This window comes from Myotis daubentonii, chromosome 5 (assembly GCF_963259705.1).
Source record: "Myotis daubentonii chromosome 5, mMyoDau2.1, whole genome shotgun sequence".
NCBI lineage: Eukaryota > Metazoa > Chordata > Mammalia > Chiroptera > Vespertilionidae > Myotis > Myotis daubentonii.
In genome coordinates, this window is record NC_081844.1 from 13,388,937 (window position 1) to 13,405,492 (window position 16,556).

The 16,556-nt window shown below is 43.1% G+C and overlaps 1 protein-coding gene across 2 annotated transcripts in view; it reads right to left on the minus strand.

The window, feature by feature from the left end:
* DOCK5 (dedicator of cytokinesis 5) overlaps positions 1 to 16,556 on the minus strand; it is a 206,496-nt gene that overhangs the window by 38,007 nt on the left and 151,933 nt on the right. For both annotated transcript variants that reach the window (XM_059695951.1, XM_059695950.1), the window contains exons 29-37: positions 13,549 to 13,643; positions 11,828 to 11,906; positions 10,458 to 10,558; positions 8,435 to 8,493; positions 7,975 to 8,129; positions 6,888 to 6,973; positions 4,430 to 4,589; positions 3,404 to 3,444; positions 2,432 to 2,522 (exon numbers count right to left, since the gene is read on the minus strand). In XM_059695951.1, coding sequence (XP_059551934.1) covers positions 2,432 to 2,522; positions 3,404 to 3,444; positions 4,430 to 4,589; positions 6,888 to 6,973; positions 7,975 to 8,129; positions 8,435 to 8,493; positions 10,458 to 10,558; positions 11,828 to 11,906; positions 13,549 to 13,643 — 867 coding nt within the window. The remainder of the gene's footprint in view (positions 1 to 2,431; positions 2,523 to 3,403; positions 3,445 to 4,429; positions 4,590 to 6,887; positions 6,974 to 7,974; positions 8,130 to 8,434; positions 8,494 to 10,457; positions 10,559 to 11,827; positions 11,907 to 13,548; positions 13,644 to 16,556) is intronic.

A 16,556-nucleotide genomic window follows, 5' to 3' on the forward strand; every position in this document is an offset into this window, starting at 1 on the left:
ATAGGGTAAAATAAATATTAAATTACACAAGAAATTTAATTGCTGGGGGAAAGAATGGAGAGAGATGTAACAGGAGGCTACTGTGGTTCTCTAAGAGAGAGCCAATGGCAGCGTGGGCCAGGATGGCAGCAATGGAGATTTTTTAAAAAGTGGATTGAAAAGAAATGGAAGCAGGATGAAGAGAGATCTGCACTCCCAGGCTCATTGCAGCGTTATTCACAATAGTCAAGATATGGAAACTACCTAAGTGACCGTCAGTGGACAAATGGAAAAAGAAGATGTTGTGCATATAACAATGGAATTACTCAGCCACGAGAAAGAAGGAAATCCCGCCTTTTACAACATGGATGGACCTAGAGGGCATCGCGCTAAGTAAAGTAAGTCAGACAGAGAACGACAAGTACTGTATGATAAGGAAACCAAAAAAGTCAAATTTAGCCCGGCCGATGTGGCTCAGTGGCTGAGCATTGACCTATGAACTAGGACAATGATGGCGAACCTATGACACGCGTGTCAGAGGTGACACGCGAACTCATTTTTTTTAAAAAATATATTTTATTGATTTTTTACAGAGAGGAAGGGAGAGGGATAGAGAGAAACATCGATGAGAGATAAACATCGATCAGCTGCCTCCTGCACACCCCCTACTGGGGATGTGCCCGCAACCAAGGTACATGCCCTTGACTGAAATCGAACCTGGGACCCTTGAGTCCGCAGGCCGACGCTCTATCCACTGAGCCAAACCAGTCAGGGCGAACTCATTTTTTTGGTTGATTTCTTTGTTAAATGGCATTTAAATATATAAAATAAATATCAAAAATATAAGTCTTTGTTTTACTACAGTAGAAAATATCAAAAAATTTCTATATGTGACACGGCACCAGAGTTAAGTTAGGGTTTTTCAAAATGCTGACACACCGAGCTCAAAAGGTTCGCTATCACTGAACTAGGAGATCACAGTTCGATTCCCGGTCAGGCACATGCCCGGGTTGTGGGCTTGGTCCCCAGTAGGGGGCATACAGGAGGCAGCCGATCAATGATTCTCTCTCATCATTGATGTTTCCATCTCTCTCTCCCTCTTCCTTCCTCTCTAAAATCAACCTATAATTATAACAGCATAATATGCTAATTAGACCAGACATCCTTCCGGACGAAGCTGGGGCTTCGAGGGAAGCAGGGGTCCCGGGTGCCGGAGGGAAGCCAGTGCCGGCAGCCAGGGGAAGGAAGGCCTACTCTTGCACAAATTTGTGCACCAGGCCTCTAGTAAAAATATATTTAAAAATAAATTAATTAATTAAGCCAAATTTATGAAAACAGAATGTAGAATGGCGGTTACCAGGACTGGGGAGGGGAATATTGGGGAGATGCAGTTTAATGTTACAAATTGTAGCCAGGAGATAAACAAGTACTGAAGATCTAACACACAGCACAGTGACTACAGACAACAATACTGTATTATAGACTTCAAGGCTGCCAGGAGACTAGATCTCAATTGTTCCCACCACAAAAAATAAGTGATAATTATGTGACATGATAGAGGTGTTAGCTATGGTGGTAATCATATTGCGATATATAAATGTATCAAATCAACACGTGCACCTTAAATGTACACAGTGCTATATGTCAACTATATCACAACTTTTCAAAAAGTGGAGAGCTTTTTTAAAACTGTGGACAGAGGGTCCACAGTTCTTGCTGGTGGGAAATGTGGGAGGGCGCAAATAAAAGATGATGACAGGTACTTGCCCGAGCAACTGGGTAGAAGGTGGTCCCCTTTAGTGAAATGGGAAGAAGGGCGAGGAAAGAATGGATTCAGAACAGTGAGAAATTATAGCTTCTGTTACTGACAGGTGAAGTGTGTGCTGTCTATTAGTCACTGAAAGATTGATGCTGAAAGAACTGTTTATTCCTGCATCTGACCTTGGAGGAACGGTCAGAGCCAGAAATAATTATTTGAGATCTATGACATATAGATGTATTTATATCCACAACACACTATAAATTTATTTACTGAGTGAATATACAGAGGAAACTTCTCCTGTGGCACTGTATTTACTTACAACTCATGTATCTGTAGTTTTACATTTATTTTTATATTTCTTAATTGATGAATGTTTGTTTCTTCAATTATAGTGTTAATTACTAGGGACCTATAGGTTCTAGTCTGCTTCCTAAGGATTTTAAAATCAGTGGAATCACTTCTTTATGCGTTCATCCAATGATAGCTGACATTTTCTCGACCTTCATCTGAAAATCAGCTGTGCCTAATTAGAAAGTTTAAAAATATTCTTGGGTGAAAGGATCTCTCTTGAATAAGGATCATTCCAATCAAAATCACGAAGTGTATAGGATTTGGTCCCAAAGGACTGGACAGCGGACACGCCGCATTTTGTCCTGCGCTATGTTGGAATGAGCAGCCCAGACCACTCACCTGCAGAAGCTCAGCGTGTAAGAGCAGCGTGTAGGCAGCCTCCGTGTAGTTCTCACAGTCTCGGTGCAAATCCCGCAGCTTGTACAAGTATCTGGTAAAAAGGGGGCATTTTTTGTTTGTTTGTTTTCAATATTTTTATTGATTTTTAGAGAGAGAAGGGAGAGGAGATAGAAGGGTAGAAACATTGATGAGAGAAGAACATCATTCATAGGCTGCCTCTTGCACGTACCCTACTGGGGATCGAACCAGCAACCCGGGCATGTGTCCTGACCTGGAATTGACCTGTGGCCTCTTGGCTCCTGGGTCAAGGCTCAACCACTGAGCAACACTGGCTGGGTAAAGGGGGCATTTAGTCGCCGGGGAGCTGCTCTAGCATTCAGCTCATTCCACAACCAAGCAGCAGCCTGCTTTCCCATCTCTTCCTCCGCTCGTCCTTTCTCTTGGGCAAAAGAATCCCCTGCTTCCTATCTTCCTATTCCTTTAACCCTGGGAGCGGCTTCCTGCCTGTGTGTCTTTCCTATTCCATCCACTCTACTTTACACTCTTCACTGAAGGCAGTAGTGCTTACTTGTTTGTATGCCTTGGACCTCTCTGAGAAGCTAATAAGAGCTATGGGATCTCCCCCAAGAAAAGGCATATGAACATGTCCAAGTGTGTTCCATGCTCAGGGCTTGCTGGATTCCAGGCAAATCCTCATGCCTCTCCCTGGACAGAATTTCCTGATCGCCTTGGCCAGCATCTCCCACCCTTCCCTGGGACCACAAAACCATCCTCCCTACACACTCCCTCGTACTGCACTTACTGTGTATCTGTTTAAACAGTTTACCCTTCCAAGTGGAAGGGGGAATATCACATACTTTTTGGTGTCTCAAAGCAGCAAGCATGGGGTTGGGGTTTAGTATTTGTTGATTGAAAAAATAAATAGCAAAGCCATGACATAAACAGAAAAAGCAGACATTCCCTTCAGCTTACCTTATGTATATGTCTTCTCTCTTCTTTTCTTTATAAAAATTCTATAAAAAAGTCCAAAATACCAATGTAAATCAAGTTATTGACTAATTTGCCATGAAAATGGCCAAATAGCTACTTTTGTTTTTCAACAGTGTCACTTCTCCAGAGTTTATTATTTTCCTTTAACAAATACCACTACAAGGAAAGGATGTGACAGTTTACACAGAAGACACGTTGAAGTATTGTTTAGAACCATGTTTCTGAGTAACTTGAGGGGAACCTTCTAAATCAGGGGTGGGCAACTTCCAGCCCTTGGGCCTTATAAGGCCCACGAAGTCATGCGGTCTGGCCCTGCCAAGGCATTAGGGGTGAGCTAATTAAATGTTTGACCACATATAGCAGGCTAATTTTAGGATGATAATTTTGTATGGCCTGAGGATGATGTTATAAAGATCCAAATGGCCCTTGGCAGAGAAAAGGTGCCCCACCCTCTTCTAAAGGAACAGGTAGCTGCTTTTCTGCGTCACCTGGTGCTCTGCTTTCTCACGGAAACAGGCAGCGAGTCTGGGCTTACAGTAGCAGAGGCGTGGGAGCCCAAACCTCTGAGGTCTGAGGTCCCTGATACATACATCTAGGGAAAGGCGAGACCAAAGAATTCTAGCATCATGAGGTTTCCAGGCACTAACACTCTACTCATGGTACAGTGTTTCTCACGGATGTCGCCTGTGCCCAGGAATTCCAACGATAAAGCAACGACATGTGAACAAGGCAGAGAAACCGGTTGAGGATGGCCCTCAGAAAGAGAGCTGAGTTAAGATCTTCTGCTGCATTTTCCATCCCTGTTTCCAAATTTATCCTCAATGTCTGTGGCTGCTCGTATATGCAAGCCCAAAGATGAGGTGGCTGTTCCCATTACACTCAGCAGAACAGGCTCCATAAAGGTGGCCCCGGGTCCCTGTGTGTCTGTGAGGTCGACGTGGAGCTGATGTGCATGGTGCAGGGGAAGCCTGCAGAGCCCTCCCGCCATCCTAGAGGCTTGGCACCTACCAGCACATTGACAGTGCAGCTCATCCGGTTTTCCTTGCTCTCATCATGCATGACGATGGTCCTGTAGTCCAAGAGGTTCTCAAGGAGGCTGCTGACCAGGAGCGCGAATGATTCTCCTGAGCTGGAGAGGTATTTATGTTTCCGGAAATGTTCTAGGAGCCTGGAGGGTGGAGTTGAGACAAATGCCCATGTCATCCTGTCACTCCAGCACCATTTATGAGCGCTGTCCAAGGTCCTAGCAGCAGGTGGCACCAGATGAGGAGACACACACCCTTCATGTAACACAACTACTCCAGTTCCATGGTTTCTTTAGAGCTTCAGCTCACTCCCCACCATCACCTAGAATCCAACCCACGGTGCTCTTCTTTGAATTTGCAACTGTATTTTTTGTTGGTTTTTGTTTTCTTGTCAATATCACAAAAACAAGAACCTTTGCCCAAAAGGTCTGTGTATGTTTTCTGATCACTCTACTCAGGTTGAAAGAAATCGTCTTTCCTGTCTTTATTCTCCCTAAAGCCTGGCACTTCAGGGCATCCTGTGGGCATTCTGGTGAGCTGTGTGTGAATGCCCAGCCTAGAGGAACCTGGGAATCTAGCATAAACCCAGACACCTGGCTCTTCAGATACAGTGTTATTTTCAGAAAAAAAAGAAGGTTGGAAATAAGACTGAGATTAAATCCTCTTTCTTTGGACCCCTATAGAGCAAAGATTTTTATAGGAGCTTCTTAGATTAGACAATTAGAAGAAAACATGGGAGCAAGAGAAAAAGAAGAGGAAGGTGTGTTCAAAGAATTAGTCTGGATTTAGAATTATTCTTGGGCACTGGAGATTTATGTGGCCATATTTTTCTGAGGTAGTGGTCCAGGAAGAATGAACACAACAATAACAAAATAAGATATTTTATGTGAAAAATCAGCTATAGGACTAAAAAATGAGTTCACATTTGTAAATATTTTGGGTCTGTTTGAATGTGTGTGTAATTTCTGCATTTTAATTCCTGTATGAGATTCAAATTGTAAAAGTAAAAAGCTGGGAGGTTTAAAACCAGTTTGAATAGGCAGATCTAAGAGAAACAGGATAAAAAGATCAACAAATGATCTTATTAGCCATTAAAAACAATATAAGTAGGACTTCTGGTTCTTTAAAATACAGATGAGTCATCAATTCATTTCTGAGTACCCAGTGTGCTGGTTCCTTAAAAAAATCTTAAGAAACAAAACCAAACAAAGTTGGGAGACTTGTCCTCAAGTACAGTCTAGTGAGCAACACTCCCCCAAACAAGTGAATAACGCAATGACCCAGGCACACCTCCCATCAGTTGGTCAATATCATAAAAGTTCAGAGAACACAAGACTTAAATAGTCTAGAATAGTTACAGCCCTGGATGATGGAAGGATAAGATAATAGTAATCAGCAAAAACCCAGAGCAGCCAACATATGTTAGTGCGAAATCTGTAACAGACACTGTGAAAATGCATTATCTCAATTCATCCTTACAATACCAAAATATAGGTCCTATTATTGTAGAGGGGAAAAATGAGGCATTGGATAGGTTATGTGACTTGTCCAAAGTCAAACTCCTAGAATGTAGAGAAAGAGGATTTGAAACCCAATCTTTCTCTAATTCCAACATGCAATTGTTTTAGTCATTCTTTTTATACTGTAATTCCCTACATGAGATGGACAGTTTTGAGGGCAAGAGAGTGAGGGTAAAGGTCTCTGGGGACGTGGGTGGGTGGGGAGTAGGAATGGTAATGTGAGCACAGAGCGGGAATGAATGTTGGATTCTGGGCAGTGAAAAGACCAACCTGGCTGGAGATATTACTGGTGTTCTTAGATGCCCTTTAAGGGCATAGGGTATTTTATTTTTTAAAATATATTTTTATTGATTTTAAAAAGAGATGGGGGGGCGAGAGAGAGAGAGAGAGAGAGAGAGAGAAACATCTATGAGCTGCCTCCTGCACGCCCCCTACTAGGGATTCTGCTTAAAGGCCAGGCTGTGCCCTGACCAGGAATAGAACTGGCGACCTCTTGGTGCATGGGATGACACTCAACCAACTGAGCCACACTGACCAGAGCAGGGAACAGGGTATTTTAAAATGAAAAGTGGACTTTGAAATGTTTTCTTTTTCTCCCCATCCTTGAAATTGTTGATTTGAAGCCATAATTAGAGGTGTTATCACTGTTGATGAAGTTCATCAATTCAAACACTGGACAAAATGCTTTGAACATCTCTCCCTCCCTCTGCCTGCTCTGTCCTTGATGGCCCAGCTGGCCAGGGGAACATGGGCATTGGGCTCATGTTAGTTAAGCAATATCATTGACCCCACTGAGAACCAACTGGAGTGGTAACCCCAGCGATTCTGTGACTATCAGTGGGTTTGTAAGTGCGTGGAAACCTGTTCTGTCCACTTCTAAATGATGTCATCAGCTTGAGATTTGCTGCCTGAAATACTCACAGCTTTTCGAGAAGGACCTTGTACTGCTCATCTCCTTTGCCCCCTTCCACCTCTTGGTCCAGCCTTGTGATCAGCTCATTCTCAAACTGAAAGCAGAGTCAGAATTTCACAGATGTCATACCCTTCGAAGAGGACAGGAGTGATGCCCGGCCATCCTTTGCAGACCTGCCCAGCCCCCTTTTAACTGTGAATTATTTCCAGCATATGCAGAGGAAGATCACTTGTCACATCGTCCGTTACGGCACACTGAGGCCCCATCAAAACTTTTTAATGTAGCCACATGCTACTTTACCCTTTGCTTTACATTTGCACAAAATAATTACCCAAAACATTATTTCCTTATCACAACTATGCAGGTAAATACAGCCTAATGATTCTAATTTTCTATTTTGTTTTTGGTTCTTGTCTTAGCCTTGCCAATGGGATTGCTTTTTTTCTGATTTTGCAGAGCTGTAGAGTTGCAAAATCTTCCTTTCGATATTAATACGTGGTGTAGGTAAAGAAAATAAAAGACAAAATATATCAGGCACACTGAGATCACTAAACTAGAGACTGCTGCATCCTCCCCCCATTTCACCTCCTTACTCTCTCCGCTGTGCTGCAGCAAATAGGATTAATGTGCACGAAGTCCAATTTTAATTATCTGGAGACTAGTGGCCTGGGGTATGAAATTCGTGCACAGGTAGTGTCCCTAGGCCTGGCCGGCTGATCGGGGTCTTCCTTCCCCTGGCTGCCCGCCAGGGCCTTCCATTGTTCCGCACCACCCCCTGGTGGTCAGCGAACGTCGCAGTGGGTGGTCCAACTCCCGAGTGGTCGAACTCCGGAGGGGACGATTTGCATATTAGCGTTTTATTATATAGGATAGAGGCCACTTTAGGAAACTCCTGTAGCAAAAAGACTGCTTTGAGGCCACCCTGGGTGGGAGTATCTGCTTCTATCTCTAATTGCCTCACAAAGTGAAATGTAAAACAACATTTGTAGACCTACTTTGTTTAGTGTTATTCAGGTTATGGCTTCTCTATATAGAAAGAAAATGAATGAGAGTTGACTATGTTCATTAGTAAAGTTATAGGTCTACACCTCTTACCATATGGAAATTGCCATTTCCACTGAAATTGAACTCACACTGCATCATATCAAAGAAAATGGGGATGGTGGCTTTGCGAAGCTCTACTTCAGGGGTCAATGTGACCTCCAGAATGGGACCCACCATGGATGGGATGAATTTAATTTTGTGGGGACCTGAAATGAAAGTAAGAAAATTAAAATAATTTCACTGGAGGTAAAGTGTTACAATCTTCCTCCACAGGGCCCGTGAGAAAAGAGTACGTTCATGTGGGTAGATCAACCCTATTCAGACCTGGGTGACTGCATACTGTATTCTGACAACAAGTGGATGTCATAACAAGAGACCCAGAGTCAACATTCACTTCCAACACACAGACAAGTTAATCTTAGGGTTATTGGAATTAAAATAAAAAAAGAGTCCATCCTGGCATGCTCATCACACAGGTGTGTGCATGGCTCATTCAAGGTCATACACTCACCCAGGTTATACCACATGTCCCGGATCCTAAAGCCGATTTCCTTTCTCATGTCCCCATACCTAGAAAGAAGACCACAGGCAAGAGAATGATTTGCAGTGAAAATGAGTACCTATAATAAACGAGTACCTACAGCCTGTGTTCCGCTAGGTCACGTGAAAGGCGGGCTTTGATACCTAACCAAGCCCCGAGGGGGGGGGCACCTTCCACAGCAGGAGGGGCCAACGCAAGCACCGCAAGTTAACAGAGAAGGCGAGGCTGACAAGCTGGCTTAAGGGGGCAGAGCGAGAAACAATCTGGCTGCTGTTAAGCAAAGAAATGAAAAACAGAAATACTATTGGGAAGGGAAGGGGGGTATGGTTTGTATAGTAATGGGACTGGTGGCTAATAACCATGCTGAACGTATACACTTTTATCTGAGTAACCATGTCTCATACCACATTGGGAAACTCTGGACATACATTCTCCACGGGGGGATATTGCTCCCGAAGGGGTGAAAATTGGTTCTTGGGGGCAAAAAAGCCTGCTGTTTTCATGAATAAAGTACAGGTATACAAGCAGTACATAAACAGATATGCATATATTTATTGGGTTAATATTCCTTGGGGGTGTGATTAGAAAAATAATTTCTAAAAGGATTACTTATAGGAGTTGATAGTGGGGACATAAAAGTGAGAAACACTGATCTAGACAGTCGTTCTTGGGGGAAGTGACTAAGAATGACCTGGAACTCTCTTGAAGAATACATATGCCTGGCTACCCCGCCCCACACGCCAGATCAGAGGCCTGGGCTTGGAAAACCAGAAGCAGGAGGGTCAAAGCAGATACTGCAAACGTTCCCAGGGAGCTCCACATGGACCTACGGCCATCCTACAAGCTCAGCTCTACATTTGGAAATGAGTAGTCTACTCATGTGACTACTGAGCCAAACCTGTTTGTCAAATTCCTCCTTTGGCGATGCCTTCAGAAGCCAGTATAAAAACTTCACTTACAGCCCTAACCGGTTTGGCTCAGTGGACAGAGGGTCGGCCTGCAGACTGAAAGGTCCCAGGTTCGATTCCGGTCAAGGGCATGTACCTTGGTTACGGGCACATCCCCAGTAGGAGGTGTGCAGGAGGCAGCTGATTGATGTTTCTAACTCTCTATCCCTCTCCCTTCCTCTCTGTAAAAAATCAATAAAATATATTAAAAAACAACAATAACAACAAAAACAAAAACTTCACTTACGGTTATCCAACCAAAATCAAATCTCTCCTTGAAAGAAACTGTCATTTAAGATATTCTAAAGAGTGAGATTCAGGTATCCATCTTAAAAATCTATCATTTTTTGATACCCACCTCACAAAGAAATCTATAAGTTTTATTTCTACCTTTGAACACACAATCACTACGTCCCCTCTCTGAGCCACTAATAGCCAGTGTTTTAGGGAGGAACCAGAGGTAGAGGTACTAAGTAATTTGTCTAGAATGCCAGACGTTCCAGAAGAGGGAGCAGAACCGAAATTTCACAGCCTTTAAATGACAAATTCCTCAAGTTCTTCCTAACCGCACAGCCTTGGAGTCTCCAGGCTCTCGAATTCCGAAACAGGCCCGAGACGAAAGCAATGCAAAGCTTCCCTGAGCGCTCGTCACTCTCATGCGTGAGTCCACTTTGAATTCCGAGCAGGAATCTGCAGGGCCTGTTTAGGGGATGTGTCAGACTCGGCTTCTGTGCCCGAGGGACTACTGAGAGGCACAAAGGAGCCTGCTTTGTGAAGCACTAAGGAGGAAGAGGCACTGTGCCTGCAATTTGGACAAGCTGCCAGCAGAGGGCCAGCTGTTCCCAGAGAACGTGATGGGTGATGGGAAAATGAATGGGGCCTTGGGAAAAGAGGTGATTCTGGGGAAATCGATGAAATACTTATAAGAGCTACCTCTCGAACAACATGGCACCCAGTGGACAGTGATGTCTGTGACACCCAAAATCTTGTTTTGAAACGGAAAATACCACCTACCTAATCTTAAGCAAGTTTGAGAGGACACTTACTTTTTCATAATTTTGGTGCGCTTGGCTTGAGAGAAGGTTTCAAGCTGCAGGGACTCGTGGGTGAGAAACGCTACTGCCAAATGGAAGTAATTGTTCCAGAGCTGTTCAAAATTAATTGTGTGGGCGAGAAGAAAAGGAAAATCACATTAATAAGGGTCATCACTAAATAGTGCCATATGGAGCAAGTCACTTGCCAGGGATTAATTTTAAGAAATCCACAAGACTTCTTTTACTTTCTTGTGTTTCAATTATTCCGCCCTGAAATTTTAATGAAATATTAATATTGACATGTTAATATTAATTTAAAAAAATCTAAACTATTATATTTGTCTATACTCCTGGGATAAAGGCAAGCTGCTGCCAAGAAGCATACCTATTTATAGTAAATGGTCTGGCAACATGTATGAAAAGCCCTAACATGCTGCCAAACTTCTGAAGCAGTAAATACTTCAGGACTTTATCCTGGCAAAATAAATCATGGCTATTTAAAAATACTGAGAACAAGGAAGCCCTCCAAGTGCTATTTAAGCTAACAGAAAATGGAAACAATCTAAATGTTCATGAGAATATGGCTAAATAAATCATGGAGTAGCCAGACAATGGACTGTATCAGCCATTAAAAACATTGCAAAAATATTTACTATCATCAGGAAGATCAAAGAAAAAGTAAATAAAGTAGATCAATAGAGGTTATCAAAGAACTGCACAGCTCAATTCCATTTTGGCACATACATAAAATACATATGTACAGATATGCATACACATATATACATACACACATCTACATGTATACTTATGATTCCCCACTTTTAACATTCCACAGACACAACCCAGCAGAGCACATCACCAACAGAGCGTAGGCTGGCACATAAGCTCCATGAGAGCAGGGCCCTGAGTGCCTTCACTGGGGCCTAGAACAGGCCATGAACATGTAAATATTCTAATATTTGTTGATGAATGAATGAATGAATGAAGGTGCAGCTAGTGACCACCTGTTTGGTTATCACTGTGTGGACTTCCAACCAAGTGCGTATACAAACCACTCTTTAGAAACTGAACCATCTGTAGGCAGAGCACATAGGTTATGTTAACAGCAGAAGACAGTCTTTCAATTTCCGTGTTTTTGCTTAGTTATATTTTCTACCATTATTTTTTTTTAACATGTATCAGTTTTACAGAAAGAAGAAAAAACCCTGTTTGACTATGTTTGGAGGACAGGGGAACAAAAATGTGTGCTTTAGGAAAGGACAAGGACAAGAAAACTTTTTCATTTGGAAATGACAAAATCTTTGGTGACGTTTTCCAAAATGAGCTGGTTCTCATGCTTTGGCTGAGAGTCCAAGGAACTCCTAGGTACGTAGCAGGCTTACCTGAAGTTCAAAGCCTGACTGATCCATGAAACGCCTTGTGAGAACCTCAGCAAACTGGTTTATGGCTCGGAGGAAAACCCTTGGGGAGGAAAACACATGGTAAGGAAGGCACCTTCGTGCTCACTGCAACACTTCCCATCTATGTTAAAAACAAAGCAAAGCAAACCTGGACTTGGCAACGGACGACCTTTAGATCAACCGAGGTCGTCAAGAGACCAATGACAGAGCACGCCTGCAGAGGACACTGAAGGTCAGTGTCTGGAACTGACTACAAGCCCCATTCAAGGCTGCATCTCAATTTAGCCCGAGGGCAGAGCTGGGACAAGCCAGGCCTCCCTAGACGCTCTGCACTCTATCATGCTGCTGATCCAAAGTCTATGCAATGTTTCTCTATCTGCATAGAGAAGGGAAGGGCTTTTCTAGTCAGGTATAAGGGCCTTGTAGAGCTAACAATAATGGTGAGAATAATGATTTACTTTATCTACCTCTTTAAAAATTCTGAAGCTCCTTTAATAGAACATACGTATTTAGTTCATTTCACTTCCATTCAAAAGTATTTATTGTGGGCCAGAATCTACAAAGCGCTGGCTTAGGTTTTGCTTTGAAAGAGACTGTTCCTGGTCTTATGACATTAAAACCTTGGTGGGGGGCCATTTGCCATTTGACCCAAGAAAAAATATGGAAAATTCAATGAGGGGGTAAAGAGGTTTGGGAAACCCAAGGACGAGAGGATGACATCCAGGTCAGAAAGGCTCCCTTCACAGATGCCACCTGAGAAGGACCTGAAGGAGTGAGGGGCAGGGTGACAGCCAGAGGTGAGGAAGAGGTGAGGCAGGTGGCAGAGCAGCGTGAAGGGAAGGACAGAAGACGCTCAGGGGCTGGGAAGCGGCCAGTTTGGCTGGAGCGCGGCTTGGAGACAGAGGGAAGAGTGGCGGGTAAGGCTAGAAAAGCAGGCAGGGCCAGGATGCCGTCTTTGACCATCAGAATGACGAAGACCATATGGAGCCGCTGGCAGGTGCCATGGAGAGTTGATGCTGACGATTCGGTGAGGAGACTACAGTAGAGAGAAGGGGGCAGAGAGCCGGGTCAGAGCAACAGCAGCAGCCGGTGAAATCAGGAACATGAGCACACAAACCAGGCTCATGGAAGTGGGAAGAGCCTTGCTTTACAGATGGTGGATTGGAGGCAAAGGATTTCACAGGCCTTCACAAAAGTCAGAGAGCTATTACCAGGCCCAAGTGCAGTGACCCCTGAACAACGCAGGGGTTAGGGACACTGACCCCCGGCGCAGTGAAAAATCCTCATATAATTTTTTACTCCCCCAAAACTTAACTACAGTCAGTCCTTTGTACCCTCGGGTTTCACACTGGCAGATTCAACTAACTGTGGATCAAAAATGGTGTTTATTATCTGAAGTTGGGAATCGTGGATGCAGAGGGCTGGTTATATTAATAGTCTACTATTGACTGGAAGCCTTACTGATAACATAAATAGCCAATTAACTCACATTTTGTATGTTACATGTATCATGTACTGTAGTCTTACAATAAAGTATGCTAGAGCAAGGCAACATTATTTTAAAAACATAAGGAAGAGAAAATACATTTACTGTGTTTATTGAAAGAAATCCATATAGGTGGATCCTCAGAGTTCAGCCCATGTTGCTCAAGGGTCAGCAGTATTCAGAGTCAAATGCCCCGGGCCTGCCCGGGCGGGCTTACCTGCTCTGAGTCATATTCATGACCATCCAGTCTTTGGCATAAACATTCTTTCCAATCAGATCCTTAAACATGATAAAAGTTTCCATGAGGAAGTCCTGCAGAGAACAAAGGAATGGCTGGAGGAAAACTGGGCTACATGTCATAAGCCTTCCTCGGCACGTGGACAAGAAGAAAACTACACCAGAATAAGCTGTCCTAGTCCCTCACCGACAGCTTAGCTTTTTAATAAGGTTTCGGGGATAGCAAGCATTTTACAGCTATCGTATGATTTGATTCTTACATCATATACTCTGATGAAAAAACTGCCCACATTTTACAAATGATAAAACTGAGGCTGTGAAAAATTAAACAACTTCTCAAAGTTGTAGAAACTAGGAAGCAGAAGAGCTGAGGGAAAAACTTGGGGTTCTGAACTCTCCGTTTAAAGTCAAGTGCTGTGTGAATAGGTCTACTGCATTTAAAACAAATTCACCAACAATTGTTGGAAAACTGGTATTTCAAATGACTGAGTCCAATTTTCCTTTATTATTGTTAGAACAGAACAAACATGCTATAAATAAGAAGCAAAGTCAGGGTTCTTCCTATTCCAGGAAGGCAGCCACATGAAGCCTGGGAGAAGGGTCCTAACTGGTCCTTAAAAGAGATTCCAGCAGTGGATCATGATGACCGTATTAACTGGTAATCAAAGTCCAGTATTGGCCAAACAGCGGTTTTACTCAAAGGGGGCGCTATGAGCAAAAAGGAACACAGAACAACTGAGCTAAAAACCAAAGCTAAAAACTTTGAAAAGCTTTTTTATTTATTAGCTAGTTAAATTTAGACATTTTCCACTCGGATTCCTGAAATGGAAACCCTGTCCAATTTCTCTGACACCGAACCAACGCAGTTCTATCTTATGAATTACACCATGTAGCAGAAAGAACACAGGACGTGGGGGGCAGGAGGTCTGGGCTCTATTTTGAACTGTACTCCTTGGGACACTGACTAAGGTGGTTAACTCCCTGCACTTTGGATGCCAAACAGCATGAGAGTGAGGGCAACTCTGGCTGGAAAATCTGTGATGCCCCTAAATCTTCCCTTCGGTTCAATGAGAGTCAAACTTTGCTTTCTTCAATTCTGAAATCATAGACGTATTTCATGCCTCTTAACATTTTTCATCAGATTTTAAGTGTTCCCACCAATTCATTAACTATTCTATTAACCGTTTCCCTCAATTCAAAAGAATTCATGGTTTGTGAACAAGGATTCGATTTGGATGCCAAGGACTCCACATTGGACTCTTGGTAATCTAAAGGTAAACAGTGATCGCATAATAAAGGCAATTCCCAGTTCCTTTTGCTCATAGCCCCCTTTTAAGTAAAACAGCTGTTTTGCCAATCCCTCCTTTTATCTACCACTTCCCAGTCTTTCAAGTGATTCATTCAGAAGGCAGCAGGAGCAGGTGCAATCTACTGAAAGTCAGAAGATCTAGGTGTGCAACATAACCCTCCACCAAAGCCTACAATTCCCCATGGGGACAATCTTCTTTTTAATTAAATAAAAGAGGGGGAAGAGCTCACCCTTGTTTTAGAAAACACGAGTTAAAACTGTTTTGTTTTTTGCTTACTTAATGGAACCAAATTGTCAAGAGTTTGAATTTAGTATAACTTCCACTATTCTATTTGTTTTCTGAAGGAACTTTTTAAAAAGTCACTAAACTATTTCTATATTAATTAAATTACATCATAATAGTAATAAGATTATTGTTATAAATAACTCATCTTCCAAGGCCATTAACTACATGTCAAGCACAAAGCTAGTCATTTTCTATGCATCGATTCAATCAATACTCAACTCACAGTACCCCTCAAAGTAGGTATTGTGTACTGCCTTACAGATGAGAAAACTGAGGTTAATGAAGTTAAAGCTTGCCTAAAATTTCGTAGAAGGAAGTGGAAGAGCCAGAACTCAAACCCAGATATGGGTTCTTAAATCTACTACACCATCTGCCTATGGAGGAGAAACAATGCTACCCTACCGGACGCTTCCATCTCTCCCCTCCCCCCTTCCTTCCTAATTCTCATGCACCTGGCCTCGCAGGCACGCCTACTCATTGCTGTGGGTCCTGTGCCACACGGCCTGCCAGAGCATGGCCCGAGTAGGCCTCCAGATTAAGCCACATGGTCCAATACAGCATTTGGAGAGTTCATGACTGGGCCAACTACTAAATACTACTAAGCAGTCGTTTCTCTCCAATTCCCTGTGTTTTTCCATCATGGGACCTCACTAAATGGAGGGTGACTGGCATGAAAGGAGCTGGGTGTCCTTGTGTGCAATGGCCATAGACCATTCAGAAAGGAGACAATCTAGGGCACAAAGAAGACTGAAATATGCATGGACGATGGGAAGTGATTGAGAGCAAAGACCACAGCCATGGGACATCAAATTGCTAATCCAGATCCATGTCCAGCTCACTGCTTACAAGATGATACACCATCAGGGACATTTACCAGCCACTAAAAAATCCCTGAAGGGAAGAATTCTGGGGGCAGCCAGAGGCCTGGCTTAGCCCCTCAGGTAACCTTTGCTTATACCCTGAATAGTAACTCTGAGAAAAATTTTCTTGTTTAAAACAAGGGAATGGAATACTTTCAACTGAAGATATACAGGTTGTAAGGGGCAGGCATTACCTCTTCTTGTCTCCCTTTCCAGGAACTACTGAAAAGGATGCCTTCAACCACATCTCAGAAGACCTTGTACACCTCTGTCCCCTAAAACCCTTGCCAGGCAGGAGTAACTATTGTCCCTAAAAATAAGACACTACCCTCTTTTGAGAGCAAAAACATCTCCCAAAGGTTTCTAAATAAAGCTCTCTTTAAGCCCAAGAAACTCAGGGGGTTGAGTGAGGACCCCAGGTATACAAATTATACTCGTCTTCAAATCCTATCCCAGAGAGAAAGAATCAACACTTTCCTTTTCTTCATCACTATGGACCCCACATGCAAGGAGGTGGCATGAAGGTGGATGGG